General features: G+C 38.5%; 2 protein-coding genes across 2 annotated transcripts in view; one reads left to right on the forward strand and one right to left on the reverse strand.

The window, feature by feature from the left end:
* Positions 1-22,645, forward strand: part of LOC137237012 (uncharacterized) — a 156,851-nt gene that overhangs the window by 90,475 nt on the left and 43,731 nt on the right. The gene's annotated exons all lie outside the window — the stretch shown is intronic.
* On the reverse strand, positions 7,188-20,031 carry LOC137240953 (uncharacterized). The gene is made up of 4 exons (XM_067767978.1): positions 19,956-20,031; positions 8,408-8,535; positions 8,158-8,348; positions 7,188-8,097 (listed from the first exon to the last, which is right to left on the reverse strand). Exons 3-4 carry the CDS (start codon positions 8,291-8,293, stop codon positions 7,850-7,852), a joined length of 384 nt encoding a protein of 127 aa, XP_067624079.1. The 5' UTR covers positions 8,294-8,348; positions 8,408-8,535; positions 19,956-20,031; the 3' UTR covers positions 7,188-7,849.

Consider the following 22,645-nt stretch of genomic DNA (forward strand, 5'->3'; position numbering starts at 1 on the left):
TTGCTGAAGACACCATAGCTCTAAGTCCGATTTCGAGGTCCCCACTTTTGCAAAATAGATATTTTGCATTTGAATGTAGGGTTTGGCCAAAAAATCTTCAGAGCTTCTGATAGAATTATAGAAAATATTATATTGGGCTTAATTTAAATGTATTTTACGAATATTTCAGAATCTGTATTAATATCTATAGTGTTTTTGAATTTTAGTAGAGATATCAGGCAGTAAAGGTTTTGAATTGCGACAACATCGACAGCAACGCAGCCGCTTCATGAGCCAAAAATATGTCATCATATGTATTTTTTTACGATTAAGAAAATAGAAGAGAAGAAATAGAAAATAGAATAAGAAATTCGGGTTCCCAAGGCAGTCGGTTCTATGTACCGGAGCGACTCGGAATTTTTCCCGACTAAGGGCTGTCATTTCAGTGTAACCCCATTTAATTTGTTGTGTCCCTCCCACAAATTGTCATCCTTCCAGCAGCTCCTTGCAGCGGGACTGCTCCATATTCTCTTGCTCCGGGAAGGTATCGAAACCAATCCGTGTCCGTCTCCTAACCCCGGTCCTGAGAAATGGTTTTGCTGCGTCTGCCGGAAAAGAATCTTTTTAGGACGGTCATTCTCATGTAAGGGATGGTTGCATCGGACAGGTTGTTCTGGGCTAGGCGTCCACGTAACTTGTATAATTCTTTTGTGGCTCCTTGCTGTTCACGCCCAAGAGCGTCCCGTAGTCTACACCTTAGCGCCCGCTCCCCTACTACCTTCCAGCAGCCCCGATGCTCAGCAAGCCACAACAAGTACCAACTGCTGCTCGCGCCCCACGGCACCACCAACTCATACGGCCGCTCCCACTCATACCTACAACCTCCGTAGTAGAGTCGGCAGCAATGCCGAGCATCAGCCCCCGCCCGTCTTCTTTCCCTCTCTTTTCCGGCAGCAATCGTGTAGGTCAGGGAAACAGACTCTTAGTCCCTACCTCCTTTTGCACCGTTTGCCAGCACAGAATATATATGTTTGCGACATCCGCCCAATGCAGCTCCTGCCTTGGACGGTGCCACTTTCCTAGATGTTCTGGTCTCCCCGACGGCAACCCCCCGACGGGTTTCATAGCGCAATATTGCCAGGCTGCAAACCCAAACACACCGGGTACCCCAATGCTTACCCAAGGACGTCCAGTCCCAGGGCCACAACAGCAGTTGCGTCCTAGCCTTCATAGCCCAGGCGTAGTCTCCCGTCACTTACTCCCAGAGTGACGACGTCTCCCCCGTTGCACATAAGAATTCTGCAGTTGAACTGTAATTTATTAACTGGGAGGATCACGGAGATAGTCGATTTAATGAAGCGGCACAACATGCGTATTGCTGCGATTCAAGAGACTAAACTCACAGCAAGATCTGCTCTACATACTTGTTCTGGGTATAATGTCCACAGAAAAGATCGCGAGAGCGGAAATGGAGGTGGCTTCGCGTTTATCATACACCACTCTGTGAAATATCATTTATTCGATCCCGACCTCGGCCGCAGGGGATGCAAACCTAGAAAAGAAATCAACAACATCTACATCCCTCCTGCCACCTGCTGCCCCAGTGGATACCGCCGTAATATCAGTTCCTTACGCACTGGCAATAATCGCGTATCACAACGGACCTTCGTGTTGTCCAAGTGAGCTATCCTTATCAGGGCAGCTACCACCTAACCTAATAATCGCATTATCTTAGGCGAATTCAATGCCCATCACGATCTATGACATTCAAACTTGCAGGTAGACAGTAGGAATGAGATGTTGGCGGATCAAATAGAAGAAACGACGTTCAGCACAATAAACGGAGACGCCCCACACGTATGGTAGGAAGCTGTCACAGTTCGCCGTATATATCAATCGTGAGCGCAGGACTCGTAAACTGCGTCAACTGGCAGCCCATGGTAACATTGGCATCCGACCACCTGCCTATACTTATTTCGCTCTAGCGTACCGCCGACTTCTTCTTCACAGAAAAACGCAATTTTATAAACTTTAAAAAAGGAAAGTGGGATGAATACAAATCCTTTACAGACAACCGCTTTGCTGCCCGAAATTCGGCCTCACTTTCCGGCGGAGGCCCCAAATTTAGCGAGAGAACGTGACCTTATAAGAAAGCTCGATCCCGGCGACCCCCAAATAAGGGATATAAACCAACGCATCAGATTGCTTGTGGATGAAAACAAGCGGGCGAAATGGGAGGAGCACCTAAGCGGTTGTAACCTCTCTGCCGGTGTAGGTAAGCTTTGGTCCACCGTAAAGTCCCTATCGAATGCGTTAATCACAATGGCAAAATTTCCATCGCCTTTGGCGATAAAGTGCTGTCAGGTGCGAAAAAATGCGCGAGCGCTTTCCGTCGACAATATATAATGCATTCTACGGTCGAGAGAGATAGACGGAGGGCCAAAAAGCACGCACATAAGCATAAATTCAGCGCGTCTCCAATTACCATCACCGCCAAAGAGGTTGAGGATGCCATCGGTCATGGTAAACCATCCAAAGCAGTGGGCCCAGACGGCATAGCCATGCCGATGCTTAAAAGCCTAGGGAAAGAGGGTTTCAAATATTTAGCGCATGTCTTCAACCTGTCTCTTTCCACCTCCGTCATTCCCGAAAAATGGCCAAGGTGGTCCCCCTACTAAAGCCTGTGAAACCAGCTAACATAGGAGAGTCATATCGCTCGATATCTCTTCTATCGCCAGTAGCCAAGACGCTTGAAGCCATTTTGCTCCCCTACTTAAAAAAAAATTTGCAGCTAGCCTGTCATCAGCATGGCTTCAGAAAACTCCATAGCACCACCACCGCGCTAAATGCCATTAGCACCCAGATAAATTGCGGTTTAAATCAAAATGCCCACCATAGAACAGTACTCGTTGCGCTAGACCTATCAAAAGCTTTTGATACTGTCAACCATGGCACGTTACTGCAAGACCTGGAAGGGTCTACCCTTCCCCCAAGTCTTAAAAGGTGGCCGCAAATTATCTGGGTGGCCGGCAGGCATTGGTGCAATTGAGAAATGCAACATCAAAACCAAGAAGAATTAAACAAGGGGTGCCACAGGGTGGTGTCCTATCCCCACTTTTGTTTAACTTCTACATATCAAGGTTACCTTCGCCACCAGAAGGAGATACTATCGTTTCCTACGCCGATGACTGCACAATAATGGCCACAGACCCAGGCCCACAGATCGATGAGCTTTGTAAGAGAATAAACTGATACCTCCCTGATCTCTCCAGTTTTTTCGCCTCGCGAAACCTTGCATTATCACCGACTAAATCCTCCGCGAACTTATTCACAACATGGAAGTCCCAAATGTCAACCATTTTGAACATCCACGTCGATGGCACTACGCTGCCGACTGTCTCATACCCCAAAATATTGGGTGTGACGTTTGATCAGGATCTACATTTTGGTGAGCATTCAGTCGCAATTGTACCGACAAGTCCTCAAATCTCTTGCTGGCAGTACTTGGGGAAAAGACAAAGAAACGCTCATTGCCACTTACAAAGCAATTGGTCGGCCGATTGCATGCTACGCGTCCCTATATGGTCGCTAAGCCTAAAAGCTACACACTGGAAGAAGCTAAAGGCCTGCCAAAATACTGCTCTCAGAACCGCCACGTGCTGTGTTCTTATGTCCCCAGAACACCATCTACATAATGAGGCCAGAATTATCCCCATCAGGGAGGGAATTGAGATGCTAATCAAACAGTTTCTGTTGAATGAATATGATTGATGAGCCAACACCGCCCAGGGGCTTAAGGAGTCATCTCCGTAAACATTATGAGAAAATACGGTACCTGAGAACTCAGCCGTATGAAGCAAAATACACAAGCAGGTCCTCAGTGAACTCCACAAACAGGCGTCGAACCTTTATGCAGGAGTTGCCCGGTGAATCCAGTACTCAAAGAACAGTACCCAAAACTTGCGGAAGAGGAACGCACAATCCCCAAGGAAACGCAAGTTACTCTAGCTCAATTTCGATCTGGATACTGTAACAGGTTAAACTCTTAAACTCGATAGTTGATTCCTCCGTCTTTTTCGGTTTCCATGTGAATTGTATATTCCCGTGCTGCTTGTTGAGGTACTCCAGTACAAGCTCTTCGTTATTAGTAGTTAAAACGTATATTATGTCATCCACGTATCTAGCATAAAATGACAAGCCTAATTTTCACTTCAGCTCCTGTATGTACTTTTCTTCTATATTTTGATTGAACCCTTCCATAAGAACGGCTGATGTGGGGCTTCCCATTCCAAGATCGTTTGTTTGTCTGTATGACTTTTCACTTCGTTTTTTGTATTATGAACTCTTAGCCGCGTTCTATTCTAAGCGAGCACGAAAAGAACGCCATACTCGGTTACAATTTCCCTGCATGTATTCAACAATACTGGTAACATTTCAGCTGTCAAAAAAATCAGTGGTTTTTTTTTATTGACGTTTTCTTTGTTAGTTTAAGCGCGAAAATTAAAACAGTTTTGTAAATTATCAATATTTGTTGTGTTTTGAACACCTCTCTTGGCGCTTTTTTTTATATTTTCGTTGCAAATCTCGTGATATTTGCAATAAAACATTTTTAAAAATTTAATAGCAATAAATAAGAACAAAATACTGATAAAAAAGCAAAATTAGTGATTCGGAAAACTATTTGGTAAATTACTAATTAATTAAAGAAATTAGAAAGAAATGGATGACCAGATTGAATTGCGTGATACTCGAAGCTCAATGCGCATGCAAATTGAGCACTCCATAATTGCAGCAATGCAATCAATGGGGCCGCACAATTTTTTGCGCATAATAGAACTAACAAATAGCAAGGGTGAAGTGCTGTTAGAACGTTCCTGGTTGCTACCGTTGTTGCGCGAAGGCACCAGGGGTGCTACATTCAAATTGTTTGTTATGGAGCCGATTTTAGTATTTTTGGTACAAAAAGTGCGGGCACAATCCGAAGCAGCTGGAGCATTTTTAATAACATTTATGGTACTATGATTTCATAAAATATTACTGCTTTTTTTAATAATATAACAACTTGTCAACTCTTGCAGAAGAGGAACACCCCACTACAAGCCGCAAACGTAAATCAACAGATGCCATAAGTATGTGCTCGGGTAAAACGAATACTTCAAAATATATAGCCGGTGGCAAGGGTATACATCGTCCATTAGGTGGTGCTAGCAATGATGCAATATGTATGAAGTCTGGCTACTTAGCAAAGTCGGCCAAATCGCGAAAATCTACAGCAGGTAGTGCATATGCGGGTAGTGAATATACAACAAAGAAAGCTATAGGCGATATGAAGAAAAAGGCAAGCTCGGTCCGTTTGCATATATACCGCTCAGTCGAAATACGCTAAATAAAAGGTAAGATTTACTATCTACTGCAAAGCCAAATCAGTGGCTTACGAATTTGAAATAAAATATTGAATTCTCTTATTGAAAGAAATCGGTATGACAAAGTGGGTCATTAGTAGAGGAGGAAAGCACTCTCTCTAGGGAAACGTGTGTCACTCTATCTCAACATCGATCTGGGTACTGTAATAGGTTAAACTCTCACCCATTCAGAATCAACCTCGACATACAAAACATATGTCCTGCTTGTAATATGTCCCCACATGACACCAACAATCTCTTCAATTGTATTGTGGAACGAACGCCTCTAACACCCCTTTCATTACGGTCCACACCTGTTGAAACAGCAAGTATCCTTGAACTTTCGTTAGAGAACATTGATGACAATTTGTGATTGGTCGCACCTATTGGATGGGGCGAAGTACTGCTACAACAACAACGACGACAACGAAATTAAATGGGGTTACACAGCGAAATGGGTCGTGCAGTTTCGTTGCTATGCAGGGATTATTTCCGGAATCTTCTTGGAATCACCTGACTGTATTGAGATCATTGCGCAGCCCTTGGAATCATTTATTAATTGTCTTATTTCCGACCTATTCTTTTGAGAGCAATTCGTGGTTTTTTGGGCACATATCGGTATAATTTCGGAACTGTAACTTTTCAGTATCACAAGTACATTTTCGAAATCATTGAACTTATTGAAATTTTGGTAAGCTACAGGTATTTCCATTCAAGCAAGCATTCCTAATACCGTATTCGGAAAAATTTAATTAAATCATTGGCAAAAATATGAAATTTCTTTTTATAGTTTTTTTGTTAATAATAATACTGACATGAGTCCAGAGGATAATAAAACCATCGTTTTCTTTTCTAATCCGAATAATTCTCTACATCGAGTAACCTACCTCTACCGGTTTTTTAGAATCAATCTAAATAATTCGATGCATACAATAATATACTTTTGACATTCTACAAAGAAACGGCTCATTTGTATGGTTATGGGCCATTATTAAAAATAATTTAGTATGAGTATAAATGAGTTCTTTTAAGTCAAACAAATAAACTAATTGCATATATAAGTTTGCATTTTTGTTCTCAAAAAAATTTATTTCAATATGCGTTTGTCTCCATTCGCCTTCCGGATCGAGCCCAGTCATTATTTCTTCATAAAAATGAAGTTTATTATGTTCATCTATCAGTATTACAGTGTGTGTATGACTACCATAGACAGCTTGTGGCATGCACACGTTTAATGCACTCAATTCCTTACCCCAATTGGATGCACGTCTTTGTAGTTCTGTATCAGGCCAATACTTTTTTTGCATTTTAGTAAATTTTTCAAATTCATTACTAATTCCATTTGCAGGCTTTTATTGCTAATATATTTTTTATTTGTTGTTGTTAACTTGCTAGAATTTTTTATTTGGGCCTCTTAGAATTTTTTAAGTATACAGTTTTGTAGCTCAACCAATAGCAAAGAAAAGCTAAATAAAATGTGTTTTAACTAAAAAAAAGCTAAAAGTTTTAGGCAACTTTTCAATCGTTTTATTCACTTTCTTTCATAACAACATAACATAACAGTATAAACATTTCATACATTTAGTAATTTTTTAAATTAATTCGTTCTTCAATTTCATAAAATATAAGGCAACTTACAGATGCATAAAGTCCATAAAGTCCAAAAAACTTAATCGATATTACTCTAATAATTAAACATACGCAAGTAAAATATACAGATATGTAAGTTAAAGTAATCTAAATTGTTAAAGTAGTGGAAGTAATGAAAAGTTTACATGACCACATAAGGCGCTCTACTTGATTTCGAATAGTTTATAAACTCATTAATACACAAATTTTCAAACTATCTCGAAATGTTTTCTGTATTAGTTCAAACTCAAAACGTGTTCTATTTCATAAATTGTTTGAACTACTACTATTTATAAATTTTATTCAAAAACGCCATATATCAGAATTTGTTGCATATGAAGATGTATTGCATTCGCGCTCAGATTAGGTTTTTGAATCAAATTCCGAGCGTTTTTAAAACAAATTATAAGTAGTAGTAGTTCAAAAAATTTATGAAATAAGACGTTTTTTTAAATTTTCTGATACCATGTTTACACGACAATATCTTTAAATAGCTTAACCTCCAGGGTTGCAGGGTGTTTTCTTTAGGGCATTTTTCAAATCAATAAAAGTATAGAAAAATTCGTAAATGGAACCGTTCTCCTAAAAATACTCAAATATCTTAAAATAAATTTAAAAATAAAAAAACACTAAGCATAAAAGTTTAAAAGTGATAATTTCCGGACAATTTTGAATTTAGTACGAATTGATGATTTAGTTGATTTAGAGCTTCTCGTTTGCATTCGATTTATGGGATTTACCCAACTCATTTAAGCGTTGCAACTATTCGGAAAAATGTTGTGCTGATTGTTCCACAGACATTTTCTCTCCATTTGCTGAACATTTACTTTTTAAAGTTGTCATATACATCTTTTTATATAAGCCACTAATTTTTTCGGATCCCTGCCATTAAGCAATACTTTTATCAAAGTTTTTAAAGTATTTTGTAAACGACTTTCAAATAGCACCATATGCTTGCAGAGCTTATCATTTGGTGAATTACTTTCTGTGGCATTATTTATATTTAAGGCATGTTCGAAAATTATTTTAGATTTTAGTAATAAACTTAAGGCGGTTTGCAAATGCTTGTGCATAGTTGTTGATGAAACTGAAAAAAGTATTTAGTATTTAGGAAAGTTAACAATTTGGGAAGCTTATATGCACATACTTTCGTTTAAGAATTCTTGCAATGAAATACGTTCCAGCTGAACTACCAAATAATCGCTGGCTTCGCGTAAGTTATCTAAAATATCAGCGGCACAATCATAATGATGTTTGCATAATTGTAAGGTCGCTTTCGGCATTGTGAAGCTATCAGTGCAGCTATTACGTAGCTGACTGTAATGAAATGATGCGATGCTGGAAAAAATTTATATTTGGTTTAGTTGCAATAGCCCTAAATAATTTAGAAAACTCACCGTTTGTGTGTGAGTCCAGAGCGATAAGTGTAGAGAATCTGTATAGAGCCAGGATACTCTAAATCGCAGAGTTTCAATGATTTTTGCAACAAATCTAGCACTTCCTTTTCTACTTCAATTCTTGTAGCCTAAAAGACGAAATTCATAAAATGATTGCAAATAAAATTACATTTAGGAAAAATTTGTTGAAAGATTGTGTTACTTCATCGGCAGTACTAAAATCTTGCAATTGTTTTGCTAATGTAATTGTAGCAGTTGAGAGTTCCCAATTAACCAAGTCCCATAGTTCTGCGCTACTTTTTCTTGAGCCCAACACATCTTTCTTTTTTTCGTAATTTACAAACGCCTCATTATAAAACAGTTTTTGTTTGCGCACAAAGTCGATGCTTTAATAGCAAGATAAGATGTTATAATTGCATAATAACTTTTTAAATAATTGTCTTCTTACTTTTCTTCAGGCAAATATAAGAGCGCTCGAAAACGCATGAAACGGCCCATGTCCCAATTTTTGCCCATTTGAAAGAAGCAGTCACCTGCACGTCCCAAGAGGCAACTCTTTTGTGATACTATACCAGGCATATATTTCATCACAACCTGCTGACAACAAAAAGCTATGTAAATCGCTTTTAAGCAACTTCCATACTTCTGCTCCATATAATGATGTTCCGCGTATGTGGCATATGTAAGACATGCCTTCTCTAGCAGGAGCAACTTTAAATGAAAATACCAATACACAGTGTTTCGTGTAGAACAAGCTAGCTGGACAAAAACAAAGTTCTTATTCCAAGAAAAGTGTGATGAGTAATGAAAGAAAACAAACAAAGTAACGGGATTTTTGTTTTTTTTTATATTTTTGCTCATATATATTGAGTAATTGAAGTAAGAAGGCAGGAGTGGGCGTAAAATGCATTGATTAATTTGCAAAATTCTTGTTGAATATTAAGCTTCATATTTGTTTTAAGGAACACTTTTATATAATTTTTTTGATGGATTCTAAGCTCGAAGGTAAGTAAAATTTTTTAATAGTAATTCTTTCGCAATTAGAGTATTTTCAATATATTTAACATTCCGTTATTAAGAAGAAAAGTTATTTTTTCTCTATATTTTTAAATTTAGGGACAAAAAAGTTACATACATCCGTGGACATCCGGGCTAAATTTTACATATGTTATAGTCGCAAGTATTCTCTGTTGGCCTCGTAGAACGTAGAAGTCTTCTAATCACAGCTGAAGAACTCCTGTTGATGAATTCAGACTGAATTCGAAATATTGAGTAAATATAAATTAAAACAATAACATATTTATTTGTTTTATTTAAAACCGGCCTTGAGCTCAATAAAATTTTAAAATATTTTATATTAACGGCCAAAAACATTCTACATTATACTAAATAAATTATGTATTAGAGTGGCCGTGTTTGCAGTATAAAAATATTTAGGTCCTGACCTAAACATGCGGGCCCCCTTGCAGTAAACAACATCTTAAAATGAAGGAAAGTCATACTGAAGCGGTCACGCGCCCGTATTACTTAAAACTAGATACAATATGTTTGTATTATTGAATGAAAATTTGTTGGCTGATCACGGCAGGACTTGTTTGCATATAGTAGCCGCTGTAGGAAAAAAGAAGCAACATATTAAAGCTGAAAACAAGAACGGGTTATAATTCAACACACATTATACAGTATACATATTTGGACTGTATTTATTTGTATTTATCTCTTTTGTTTTCCAAGATTTTTCGTAGTCTGGACGTCTCCGTTCCAGATTTCGACGAATGTAAATTAATTTTCCATCTGGACAAAGAGCCCAAGTCTCTGTTCCAGATTTTAACTTTATGAGGTTAAATGTTATATCCAGACGAAGAGTACGCGTCTCCGTGCCAGATTGGATTTATTTTGTTAGATTATGTGACAATTAATTTTCCATCTGGACAAAGAGGCCAAGTCTCTGTTCAAGATTTTAACTTTATGAGGTTAAATGTTATATCCAAACGGAGAGGACGTGTCTCCGTACCAGATTGGATTTATTTGGTTATATTATATTTTATTTTTAATTTTCGGTTTTATTTAAAAAAATGAATTTTGGTTGCATGGTGAACGCTGAATGGCATATATACATATGTATATGAATTTTTTTTTCATTCGTATTGACCCTCTGACAGGCGCTTATAGCAGATTCACCATGTGCAGGGAACTGCATATGGGTTGTCCAAAGTTCGTGCAGTGATGCATTTGCAATAGCGAAAAAGAATGACCGCATGAGAGCACAACTGTTTATCTTTTCTTTATATTAAATTTAGTGTTTCTGCATTGGAATCATACGTAGAAAATGAATTAATTACACTTGCGAGTGATCAATTCATAATTTCTACTGAATACAATAAATAAATATTTGTATATTCGAATCTGATCGAAAATTTATAATTTGGTTTTTATTTTTGTGATTTAATTTGTCACAAAGTTTCCTGCCACCCAAGAAAGTTTCGCATTTTTCAACTAAATTTGTGGATTTCGGTAAAAATATTGTAGTTGAAAAAATTTTTGTAGCGAAAAAATTCAAACGTTTCCAATTTTGAAAGATTTTCTTGCAATTCGTACTTATTTTGCAATATTTTTCAATAAAGTATTCGTGAAATAAGTAATTATAAACATTGAAAAAAAATTGGAATGGATCATGTTCCACTAAAACACCCATATTGGTATGAAAAAAATGTTCGCTCTGGCAATACCATACCGCATAGATGAAATGTCATGTAAATGACAAAAGCGAAATGTAATTACATAGTAAACCTGCCGGTAAGTAAACATAGAGGAATTTTGTAATTTATTAATTGTATGATTTGACTAACTGGTATTTACTTTTCTTTTCAAACTATGCCAATTAAATGATGTCCCTGTGTGTACATATGTATATACACTATGCTGAATGTAACACCCAAGAAGGCTTTTATGTTGCAGTGTTACCGGTCGCTGCACAGGCAGCAACAACAAAGAGTAGGCAAGAAAACACTTTAAGGACAAATTAATGGAGTGCCTCCTTCAGATTTGCGCATTTTAATTGGTTAGGAAATCCGGAATTAAATGCTTTGTGCACAATTGTGTTATTTTGAGTGAAAAATAAGTATTGTTTTTGGTTCATTTGCTGTGTCTCACAATACCCTACAAAAAATGTTGCAAGTTATTATGAGAAAAAAGAAACACCAATTAAACTCTAAAATATTATTTTCGATTCCGGTTTAAAATAAATATGTAAATTTGTTTGCAATTTCAATGCTACGCATTATTAATACTCTGAACGAGTGGTGTGTTTATACCCAATTGCATTTGAGGTTTATACATACTTGCGAATTTGGTTGTTAATTAAATAATGGAATTTAATAAGAAAAAATGCTTAGGGTAAACCCGGGTGAAATGGCTATCCGGGTGATATGGCATACCATCAAGAAATCTAATTTCTAACTCGTTCAGTAACATCATTTAAAGAAAAACGATTCAGTCTTGTGAAATAACGCGAAGGGGCAACGTCCTCTTGTTGGTGCACGCGAAAAATTTTGGTAAAAAAATTGAAAGAAAAAAAAGTACAGCATAAGTGACTTTCTTAATTGATATATCATTTATTCAAAGCTGAATTATTCGGTAAGTTTTTAACCTACGTATATTTCATCTACATAAAAAAGGTAAGCAAAACTTAAAAGAAAAACCGCGTGTGCAAATTGTGAAGAATTCCAGGAAGTTTAGGTTTTGCCAGTGTTGATAGTTAATTTTACCGAAGCGGGCGAAATGGTGCAATTTTTTCCGGGTGATATGGCATGCATTTTTCATATGCCATATCACCCGGTTTACTTACCATTCATATATTTCGAAAGAAAATATAGGTATATACTCTAATTAGATTTTTATATTTTATGCCAGTAGAAATGCCCAATATTTACAAACGAAAAGCTAACTCTGCCAGGGCTTCGTGGTCCAATAAAAAGTTAAGAGATGCGATTGATGCAATAAAAAAAAAAAAAAAAATTTCTATCAATGTGGCTGCCAAAGAATATAAGATCCCTTCTTCAACCATAAGGCGGTACCTGAAATCTGGGACTTGGACCAAAAAAACATTGGGTGGACCTATTTGTTTGGGAGACGAAATCGAGCGGAAAATGGTTTCACATATTGAAAAAATGCAAGGCCATGGGTTCGCTCCAACACGGAAGATGGTTCGCGAAATGGCATATGACATTGCTGAAAGACCTGGTGTTCAGCACCGCTTTAACAAGACAGCCAAGAGAGCCGGCGACGAATGGTTGCAACGGTTTTTGCAGCGAAACAAAGACCTTTCGATTCGAAAATCTGAAGGTGTTTCGCAAGCTCGAGCGACCAGCATGAACCGTGAAGAAGTGAACAAATACTTTGCTCTTCTTGAAACTATTATGACTGAAAATGAACTTATGGGCAAACCAATTCAAATTTTCAACGTCGATGAGACTGGTTGCCAGTTAAATAATAAACCAGAACTTGTTGTCACCCAAAGAGGTTCGAAAAATATCGCAGCTATCGCTTCGGGAGAGAAGGGCGAGACAATAACAGTTATAGCTTGTTGCATTGCTGAGGGTACCTTTTTGCCACCAACATGTGTGTTTAAAGGAAAGCGAATGAAACCAGAATGGATCGATAGAATGCCACCTGGTTCAAAAATATTCATGGGTGAAAAGACAGCTTACGTTAACAAAGATATCTTCTTTCTTTGGCTTAAAGACCATTTCCTACCAAGAAAACCAGAGGGCAAAGTACTTCTTATACTTGATGGGCATTCCTCCCATTGTACAAATGTCGAGATGCTGGATTGCGCAGCGGAAAATGATATAATTCTTTTTTGTTTGCCACCTCAATTCCTTCAACCTTTGGATAGATCGTTTTTCAAAGCATTCAAGTCATACTATTACGCTGCGTGTAATTTATTTATTCGCAATAATCCACATCGCAAAATTGGACGATATGAATTCGGAAATTTACTCTCAGAGGCTTGGGAGAATTCTGCAGTAACGAAAAATGGAATGTCGGGATTCGAGGCGACTGGTATTTGGCCTTTTAATCCAACTATAATCCCAGAATATGCTTTTATAGAAATGAGCGAAGAAATTGAGATGGAAATTCCGCGGGATGTGACACCACCACCGGTATGTCAATAGCAACGTTATTATTTTACGTCCTATCCTTGCAGGACACAATTGACCCTTTATTAGACGTCCCGGAGCCTTCTGATGTAACCCCTGGTAAAGCTCTAGACCAAGTCTGCCCAGTTCCATCGGTATCTAAGCCTAAAAAAAAGTGAAAGAGCACAAAAGGCACGGGTGCTTACAACGCCAGAGAACAGATCACAGCAAGTGCTCAAATCTTTAAAACGTGAGCAAAAAACCAATAATAAACAAACTAAGCCCATGCCTAACCCAAAGAACAAAAAGAAAGTCTTGGATTTGTCCAGCTCATCAGAGGAAAAGCAAAACGTGCCTTTTGATGACGAGTCTGATGGATTAGAAGAGTTTGAAGATAATTTATGCGCTGGTTGTGGTGAGGATTACAATGTAACCTCTAAAAAAGATGACTGGGTGCAGTGTGTGATCTTCAAAAAATGGTCGCACGATAGTTGCACCTCTTACATCAATACCTGCAACAAATGTGGAAATGATATTTAAAAAAAAAAAGTAGTATGCCATTTCACCCGATAGGGTGCACCATTTCACCTGGGTCTCCGGGTGAAATGGCGAAGTCGTAATACATTTTTGCGACGCATTTTATGCAATGAATTTTTTTAGTTTTTTATTGTTTTGAAACAAAATATATAAGTTAATTTAATAAATTGAATTCTAATCTAACCATTGTAACAAAATTTTGTTTTATTTGGAAGATATTGCAAAAAGAAAAAAATCGCGTCATATCACCCGGGTTTACCCTATGTGGTGTAGTTGTCTAATTACACCAACTTGACGTGAAATTTTGCCAAGTTGTTGTAGTTGTACCTTGTAATTGAAATATTATTAAAACGTTTTGTATTTAGGTACATTTGAGGAAGAAAATAAAGATGGTCGATTTTTGAAATCAAAATGGCGAATTGAATTTATTTTCATTTTCTAAATTCTGATTTTCGATTAATTTTATTTTATGCCGATAATTCAAATTGGCATTACATATTTTAAAGAAGTGGAATGTCCTAATTTAAGGATCGGTTTGGTCATCGGTGTAAACCTCTCCACTTGTTTCATTGGCTGGTGGAAGTAGAACCAGTTTGGCCAAGGGCCTTGTAATTTGACCTTTTTCAGTCGTGATGTCGACAACTCGTACAAGGTCGTCTGGTCCCGGGTGGAGTTTTACCACTCTTCCAAGTCTCCATTCGTTTGGAGCTACATTGTCGTCTTTCACGACGACGAAATTCCCTATTTTGATGTATGCTTTCGGGTGTTTCCATTTAACCCGCTTTTGCATTTCTAAGAGATATTCTCTTTTCCATCTTTTGCAAAAGGTTTGACGCAAGGCTTTTAATTTATGCCACCTATTGACTATGGAGGCAGGATTCTCATTGGAATCTATTTCTGGAGGAGCGAGTAGATGTCCGCCTACCAGGAAATGACCAGGGGTTAAGAGTTCTAAGTCGGTTGATTCGTTCGACGCTGGACTTAATGGTCGCGAGTTGAGGCAAGCCTCTATTCGACAAAGTAGAGTTGTGAACTCCTCAAATGTATATTTATCCCTACCTGCCACTTTTCGAAAGTGGCTTTTGAAACTTTTTACTCCTGCTTCACACACACCTCCCATATGAGGAGAGGCAGTAGGGATGAAATGCCATTGCAGAAGTTGATGAGCATATTTAGACAATGCTTTTTCATGCGAATCAGCTATAAATGCCCCAAACTCAGACCTAAGTGATCGTGAGGCTCCGACAAAGTTAGTCCCATTGTCGGAATATATATTTTTCGCACATCCTCGCCTGGCGATAAATCTGGAAAATGCCGCGAGAAACGATTGGGTGCTAAGGTTGGTTGGGCTTCCAAATGTATGGTTTTCGTAGTAAAGCAGACAAACAGACAGACATAACCTTTCGAAATTCGACACCCTCTATCTCTATAACTTTTTATGTCGAATGGTCCTGCAAAATCTGCCCCTAAATTAGTAAATGGTCGGGAAAATGTGGTACGTTCCTTGGGAAGGTTACCCATAAGTTGGGTTTGTACACGTTTTTTATAGATAGTGCAGACCTTACAATTGTGAATGATCAATTTTAACATATTTTTAACCCTAGGAATCCAGTATTGGGTCCTAATAAGCCTAAACGATAGTTGGTTCTCTCCATAAAAAGAGATTTCATGGATAAACTGAACTAGGATAGGATAGGTTTTTGTATTCTGTGGGATGAAACTGCTTTTGCGACATCTTAACTAAGCGTTGCATCTGATGAAACCAGATACGACGTTTTATTAAAATAATCTTTTGTCTTTGGATGAGTTCTTTCGAGAAATCTCAAGACATAAGATATCACCCTTAAGGCTCTGGGTAGGTTTGAAAATATATCCAGAATATCAAAATCCGTTTTGGTCGTTACTGCATGTGCTTGTACTCGTTTCTCCTCGATGGTTGTGTTGTAAGTTATATCTTGTGTGGGCCATTTTGAGATGTGTTCTTGTAACCAAGAACGTCCCTGCCACCACAAGGAATTGTTGACCAGTTCATGTGCGGGGAGTCCTCTGCTAGCCATATCGGCTGGATTTGATCCCGAATCCACATGACGCTAATTATCTTTTCCAGCCTTTTCGACGATTTTCGTAATACGGTGTGCTACGAAAGTTGACCACGAACAAGGGGGCTTTCATATCCAAGCCAGTACAATCGTGGAATCGGTCCATTAATAGGTTTTTGGGTTCCCTAAATTGAGATTTGCTGCTAATAATTCCATCATTTCGTCGAGTAGCTCTGCTCCACATAATTCCAATCGGGGAAGGGAGATAGTTTTTACAGGAGCTACTTTAGTTTTCGCCAATAGCAAATTGATATGAGCTTGATCGTTTGATTCGACGCGGAGGTATATCGTCGCAGCATACGCATTCTCCGATGCGTCGCAGAAACCGTGTATTTCCACATTGTTGGTTGGAGAAAACTGTGTCCAGCGCGGTATCCGAATGTTGTCAATTTCGGGATAATTTTCCATAAAAATTTTCCAACGTTCGGTAGTAGTTGGTGATACTTCTTCATCCCACTTTGTGCATTCAAGGCAAATGTTTTGCATAATGATTTTGGCTACGATGACTATTGGAGCAAGCTATCCTAACGGGTCGAAAAGCTTTGCAATTGCTGATAAAATCGTTCTTTTGGTCAAAATCTCATAATTTTCAATGGGCTTTGCGATGAAGTAAAATTCATCCTTATGTGCATCCCACCTGATTCCTAGTGCCTTCACTGAACTTGCGTCTTCGAATTCCAGGAAATCCTTGTTAAGGAGATGTTGCTTAGGGATACCCTTTAGTATTTGGTCGGAATTGGCTGTCCATTTTCTTAGTGGAAAGCCGGCTGATTGCAATGCTTGAGATATTTGATCTCTGGCAGTAATTGCTGATTGGATGCAGTGTGCACCAGCAAGAATTACATCCACATACATGTATTCTCTTAGTATTGTGGATGTAATTGGAAACGTCCTTTGCCAATTGTAAAAGTGTCCTTATTGCTATATAAGGAGCACAGTTAACCCCGAATGTCACAGTCTTTATTTCGTAAAGGCTGATAGGGCTTTCAGAGCTAGTACGGAATACTATGCGCTGGTATTTAGTTTGGTTAGGTTGTACCATACTTTGTCAATATATTTTCTCAATATCGCTGTTGAAGACATATTTGTAAAGTCTCCAGCGAAGTATAAGAATAGTTAGGTCAGCTTTTAGCGTAGGACCTGTATACAAAACGTCGTTCAGACTTACTCCGTTTGCGGTCGTACTAGATGCGTTGAAAACAACGCGAACTTTCGTGGAGGTACTTTCTTCCTTGATGACGGCGTGATGAGGTAGAAAATAATGGTCAGAGGAGTCTGGTGGAACACAGCTGTTGATCCTTGACATATGTCCTAATTCCTCGTATTCGGTCACAACTCGATTGTACTCCGTTTGTAAAGTAGGATTTTTCGCGAGGCGTGTCTCGTTCCGGAAGAACTGAGAGCATGCTCTTTTAAGGGAAGGCCCAGGGATATATTGGAAGGAAATTCGCGTTTAAAAGGTAACGAGACTGTGTATTTCCCGGTATTATCCCTAGTGGTGGTACTTCTGTATAAATCCTCGCAGTATTGATCGTCCGCATTAAAGCGTATGTTTTTAGGGATTTCTTCGAGTTCCCAAATAGGCGAATAATTGCTTATCCAATGATACGTCATTGTAATAGGAGACGATTTCTTTTGGTTGCTCTTGAACATCTGTACGGCCCGTAAGTATCCAGCCGAAAACAGTTTCTTGTGCTAAGACCGTACCAAGGACATTCTTCTGCAATCCGTTCAAGATGATTTGAGGGTAAATGTCCCCTCCAAGAATCTTTTATCTACCAACTCGAGATCAGGGAATGATTGTCTGGTCATCGCACTGATCTGGCATGTTGGAAGATCTCCTGTAAGCTTTGAAAGGACAAGAACTTTTGTGTTCAAAGAAAATAATGGGTCAATTAGTGACCGCAACTCTATTGAACAACCTGTGCGGAGAATGAGTTAGTTATACCGGTAACTTGAGGGTGAATATTCTTGGATGGCAGGTTAATTCGACGTTTGAGACGTTCGGTAATAAATGAACATTCAGAACCAGAATCAATTAGGGCTCTGGCTGAAAAATTGGTATTGTTATATTGTATGTTGACACGAGCGGTGCCTAACAGTACACCAGCGGTATTATGCGCATGGCAAGATTGCATATTGGAGGTTTGCTTGTCATTGGACTTTGAATTTTGCCTCTCTCGTGCTTGTCGCGATGTTGAAGGGGTATCATCTTCCTTTATTGCATGAACTGCTGCTTTTTGCTGAATTTTTTGTATATGTAGGAGCGTGTTGTGTCGAGAATGACATGTACTACAGTTATAAGAACTAGTGCATTTCGACACAGTATGTCCAGAAGACAAACAATTCAGTTAGCTATTTGAGGAATTTAGCGCATGTTCGTAGCTTGTGGTCATTCGTGTAACACATTTTGCAATTAAAATTATTTATGTTTGTTTGGAAGCTGCCAACCTTTTTATTATGAGGTTCAGGGGTTTTGGTATTTTGGGGCTTAAAACTTTTCGAAGTTTTATTACCTTTATGACAAGACACGTTTTCTAACGCAAGAAATCTATCGCATAGGAATATATTCATGTCCTCCCATTTTGCTATATCCGTTTTGTTCCCTAAAGACTGTTCCCAAAGTGAAAGGCTGGTTTCGGGTAGTTTTTCTGCGCACAGTCACACAAAAAGTGCATCCCATAAATCTAGCTTATGCCCTTTTAATGCATTCATGCAATTTTTTAATTTTAATTGTAAATCTTTAATAGATTTACCGCAATCCGTTTCAATAGGTTTCATTCCGAAGACAGTGTCGAGCTAAGCCTTAACTAAACTACGCTTGTTTTCATACTTTCAGTGAGGTTCTTCCACGCTTTTTCAAACCCTTCATTTGTGACAGGTGCGTTGCTAACATTTTCGTTGGCCTCCCCCTTTGTTTTCTGACTGAGGTAATATAGTTTCTCAATCGGGTAAATATCGTCGTTCGAAATGTAAATGGCCGTAAACATATTTCGGAATGTTGGCCAAGGCAAATAGTCACCCTTGAAGACTTCGGTATCAAATGGAGAGGGCGAAGATGGTGTTTGCGATCAGTCTGTTTTTGGACAGGCTGGTAAATTTTCTCTGTTTCTGCTTTATTAAAGGTCTCTGTCTGAGCCGACATAGCAGACATACATTTAAAATAAATAGCCATAGAAAGCTTATGCTTCTTTTTTATGGCTTTTTTTTTTTTTTTTTTTTAATTTCTTGTTTGGACAAATCCGCGGAGATTAACGCGTCATAAGCGTTTTTGGTTTTTACCCACATATTTTTTAACTCTTCTTGTTGAAAGGAAAGAGTGTGTTTATCAAGATCAGTCACGTTACCGATATCTGATTCGAATTCGACAATTGCCTCAGAAAAAAGTATGTATGCATCCATTTTTACTTATGATATGTATACAGATAGAAATCCGGAAGATTTGATGTATACTTTTGAGGTAAAAACCTTTTGTTGCCCTCTCTGCTCAGCTAGTGTTATGTAATTAAGTACCGCAAGTAAAGTAGAAACCCTCAGTTGCATTTTGATCGGTGGTAAAAACCCACCGACTCGTATAGCTAGCTAAGTGTTACCGCAAGTAAGGTAGAAACCCTCAGTTGCGTTTTGATCGGTGGTAGAAACCCACCGACTCGTATACCTAGCTAAGTGCTACCGCAAGTAAGGTAGAACAAAAGGCCTTTTCACCACTTAATTCACTTAAAAAAAGTTCACTTCAAAAAAAATTGTGCGTTGTAAATTATAACCACGTACCTTGATTGTTGTTGCGGCTATCTGTGCTTGGTAATTGGTTTGCAAAGATAAGTTTGTTTTTAATCTCGAAGGTCTTGTTGTGTTCTGCCCAAAAAATCTCGAAGGTCTTGTTTTGCCTTTTCTGTGATGTGGATTGTATATGTAGATAAAGTTCTGGTCGCTTGTAAAAAAATCTCACGGTGAGAAAGGACCAAATTTTGGCCTCGCAGAACGTTCAGTGCGCGGAGGTCGAATATATGTAATTGGAAGAAAAGGAAAAACACAAATAATTTCAATATTAGTATGGTATGATAATTGATTTATTATTTGTTAAGATAGTATAATATTTTACCTTTGGTATGTGGCGTGACAGCAGCAGTCGACCTTCTTCCTTCGTGGTTGAAATTGAACAGAAAATGGAAAGTGATCTCCGTGTTGTCGAACCAGAGATCGTGCGGGGATTTTCCAATGGATATTTGTTATCCGATGGAAAACTCAGTTACCCGTGTTAGTGTTGCATATATATGTGAACATACATGAATGTGTATGCACGTGGGTATGCATACTATTTGCACTAAATAAATTATGTATTAGAGTGGCCGTGTTTGCAGTATAACAATATTGAAGTCCTGACCTAAACATTCTCTAATAGTCGATTTTAGTTATCTCTAAAATGGGATGTATGTACGTACCATCTCCGACGAGATATTTGAACCTTTAAAGCTGATCTACAAACGGCAAAACTAATTCTCAGGTACAGGCAACAAACACGTGGCCATAAAACACACAAAAATAAACGCGCAAGGTCAACAAGAGCACACCAAAAGGAAAAAGGCGAAGATCACTGACTTCAACCTGCCATAACCTACCGCACCAGTCACCAATTTTTTAAGTTCTGTTGCTTTGTTGTTTCGTTTTATATGATTCACATACGATATTTAGTCAGCACAAAAAAATATGTTCCAAAATTTCTCCAGAGGGGCATACTGAAATATATTTCTAATACTGCGGGTATTCGCTTTATCAAAAAAACTATATACTAGATCCTGAGTTTTATCTAAATCTGTTTTTTTTTTTTTTTCAAAATATGTCGTATGCATTAAGTTATAGAAAAAAGGTCACAAAACGCTTGTTTCAAATGTAATAAGAAATAAATTCGAGAAAAATGATTGTAAATTTATATGTATATAATTAAAGCGTTACACTTATAAAACGAAAGAGAACTAGCCAGCGGTATTATTTCCTTAGAATATATACAACTCCATTACAAGAATATTACAACCTCTGCTAATAAGTTAATGCAAAAACTTGTTTGAATGTATGTTCCAAAAAGCGCTAATATAATATTCAATGCGCACGAAGGTTTTACACTTTAAATAATGCCATTTGCAATTTCGAAATGGTTTTCAAAAGTTGAACTTTTGAGACTAGGTTCGTAAATTCAAGATTTAAGCAATGGTTCAAGTAATTTTAACCTTCCTAAAATTATGGTTGAAAATTCGAAATCAAGTTCGAGAAAAAAAATGTTCATTTCCCTTTTGAAAGCTTACTGCCGTACTAAGTAAACTATAAAAAGAAACTACTACTAAAGGTATAATATTCCTAATTTATCCGTGTCACGGAACGAACTCACCATGTTTCAACCGTCGTTGTTGTTGTAGGTGGTGTTGCAGCAGGCCTATATTCGGCGGCCCTGCTGTTGTTGTTGTTAAATCTGGTGGTGTTGCAGCAGGCCTATGTTCGGCGGCCCTGCTGTTGTTGTTGTAGGTTGTGGTCGTTGCGCTGTCGATGATGTAACGCGCGGCGATGGGGCGCTGGTGGTTGTTGCGCTGTCGATGATATAACGCGCAGTGATGGCGCGATGGTAGCTGTTGCGCTAGTGGGTTGCACGGCTGGTAGGTGTAGCGCGCAGTGTTGGCACGCTGGCGGTCGTTGCGCTAGTGGGTGGCGCGGTTGGCAGGTGTAGCGCGCAGTGTTGGCACACTGGTGGTATTGTGGCCGCTTGGTTTTGTGAGCAGACTCTCGAGGTGATCGCCTGCCTATTGGGACACTGGATTGTAAATGTGTGTGGTGGTTGGTCTTGCTCATTTAATTCAAGTTGAATGTTATCAGCCTGCTTATCTCCCTAATGCGTTGCGTACATGGCGTTGATGACGTTAATGACGATTCGAATGGACGATATTATACAGAGAGCAGGGGTCCTGTGGGATACATGCGCATTGATTTCTCCTTGCATTATTTTTCAACCAAATTCCAACTAATTCCATTAGCGGACATGATACGTAGTCTGAACTGGAAGAACGTATTGTCAAAATTATCATACACAGCAGTCTAGTAGGTCTTGATTTATTGCAAACATATTAATTAATCGATAAAAAATTCGGACAAGTCCCTATCTCGATTTTGTTGGGGTTTTCACCACAGGAACACTAGGATTTTTTGTATCGTTTTTATTCAGCTAATGGGCGACATATTAACTTATGTGTATGCCGCTTCTTATTCAGTTTTAGATTCCACCTTAATCGTCGCGGCCGCGGTTTTCCCTTTTTGTCTTTTTCTTTTTGTATTAAATGATTACTTCCAGATGCGTGTGCTGTGTCAAAACATCCAAGTACACAATTTTGCCCCCTCCAGGTTGCTTTATTAGAGGCTCGTAGGGCTGTCGGCGCACCATCACAAAACCAAGATTCAGTAGAAATTAACGGATCAGA

The sequence above is a fragment of the Eurosta solidaginis genome, chromosome 1, assembly GCF_040869045.1.
Source record: "Eurosta solidaginis isolate ZX-2024a chromosome 1, ASM4086904v1, whole genome shotgun sequence".
Classification (NCBI taxonomy): Eukaryota; Metazoa; Arthropoda; class Insecta; order Diptera; family Tephritidae; genus Eurosta; species Eurosta solidaginis.

Bases quoted from the DNA above. Each gene is read 5' to 3' on its own strand.
- LOC137240953 (XM_067767978.1), bottom strand. From the start codon at position 8,293: ATGCCGAAAGCGACCTTACAATTATGCAAACATCATTATGATTGTGCC. The intron at 8,098-8,157 runs GTATGTGCATAT...TACTTTTTTCAG, and splicing joins GCAAGAATTCTTAAACGAAA to TTTCATCAACAACTATGCAC.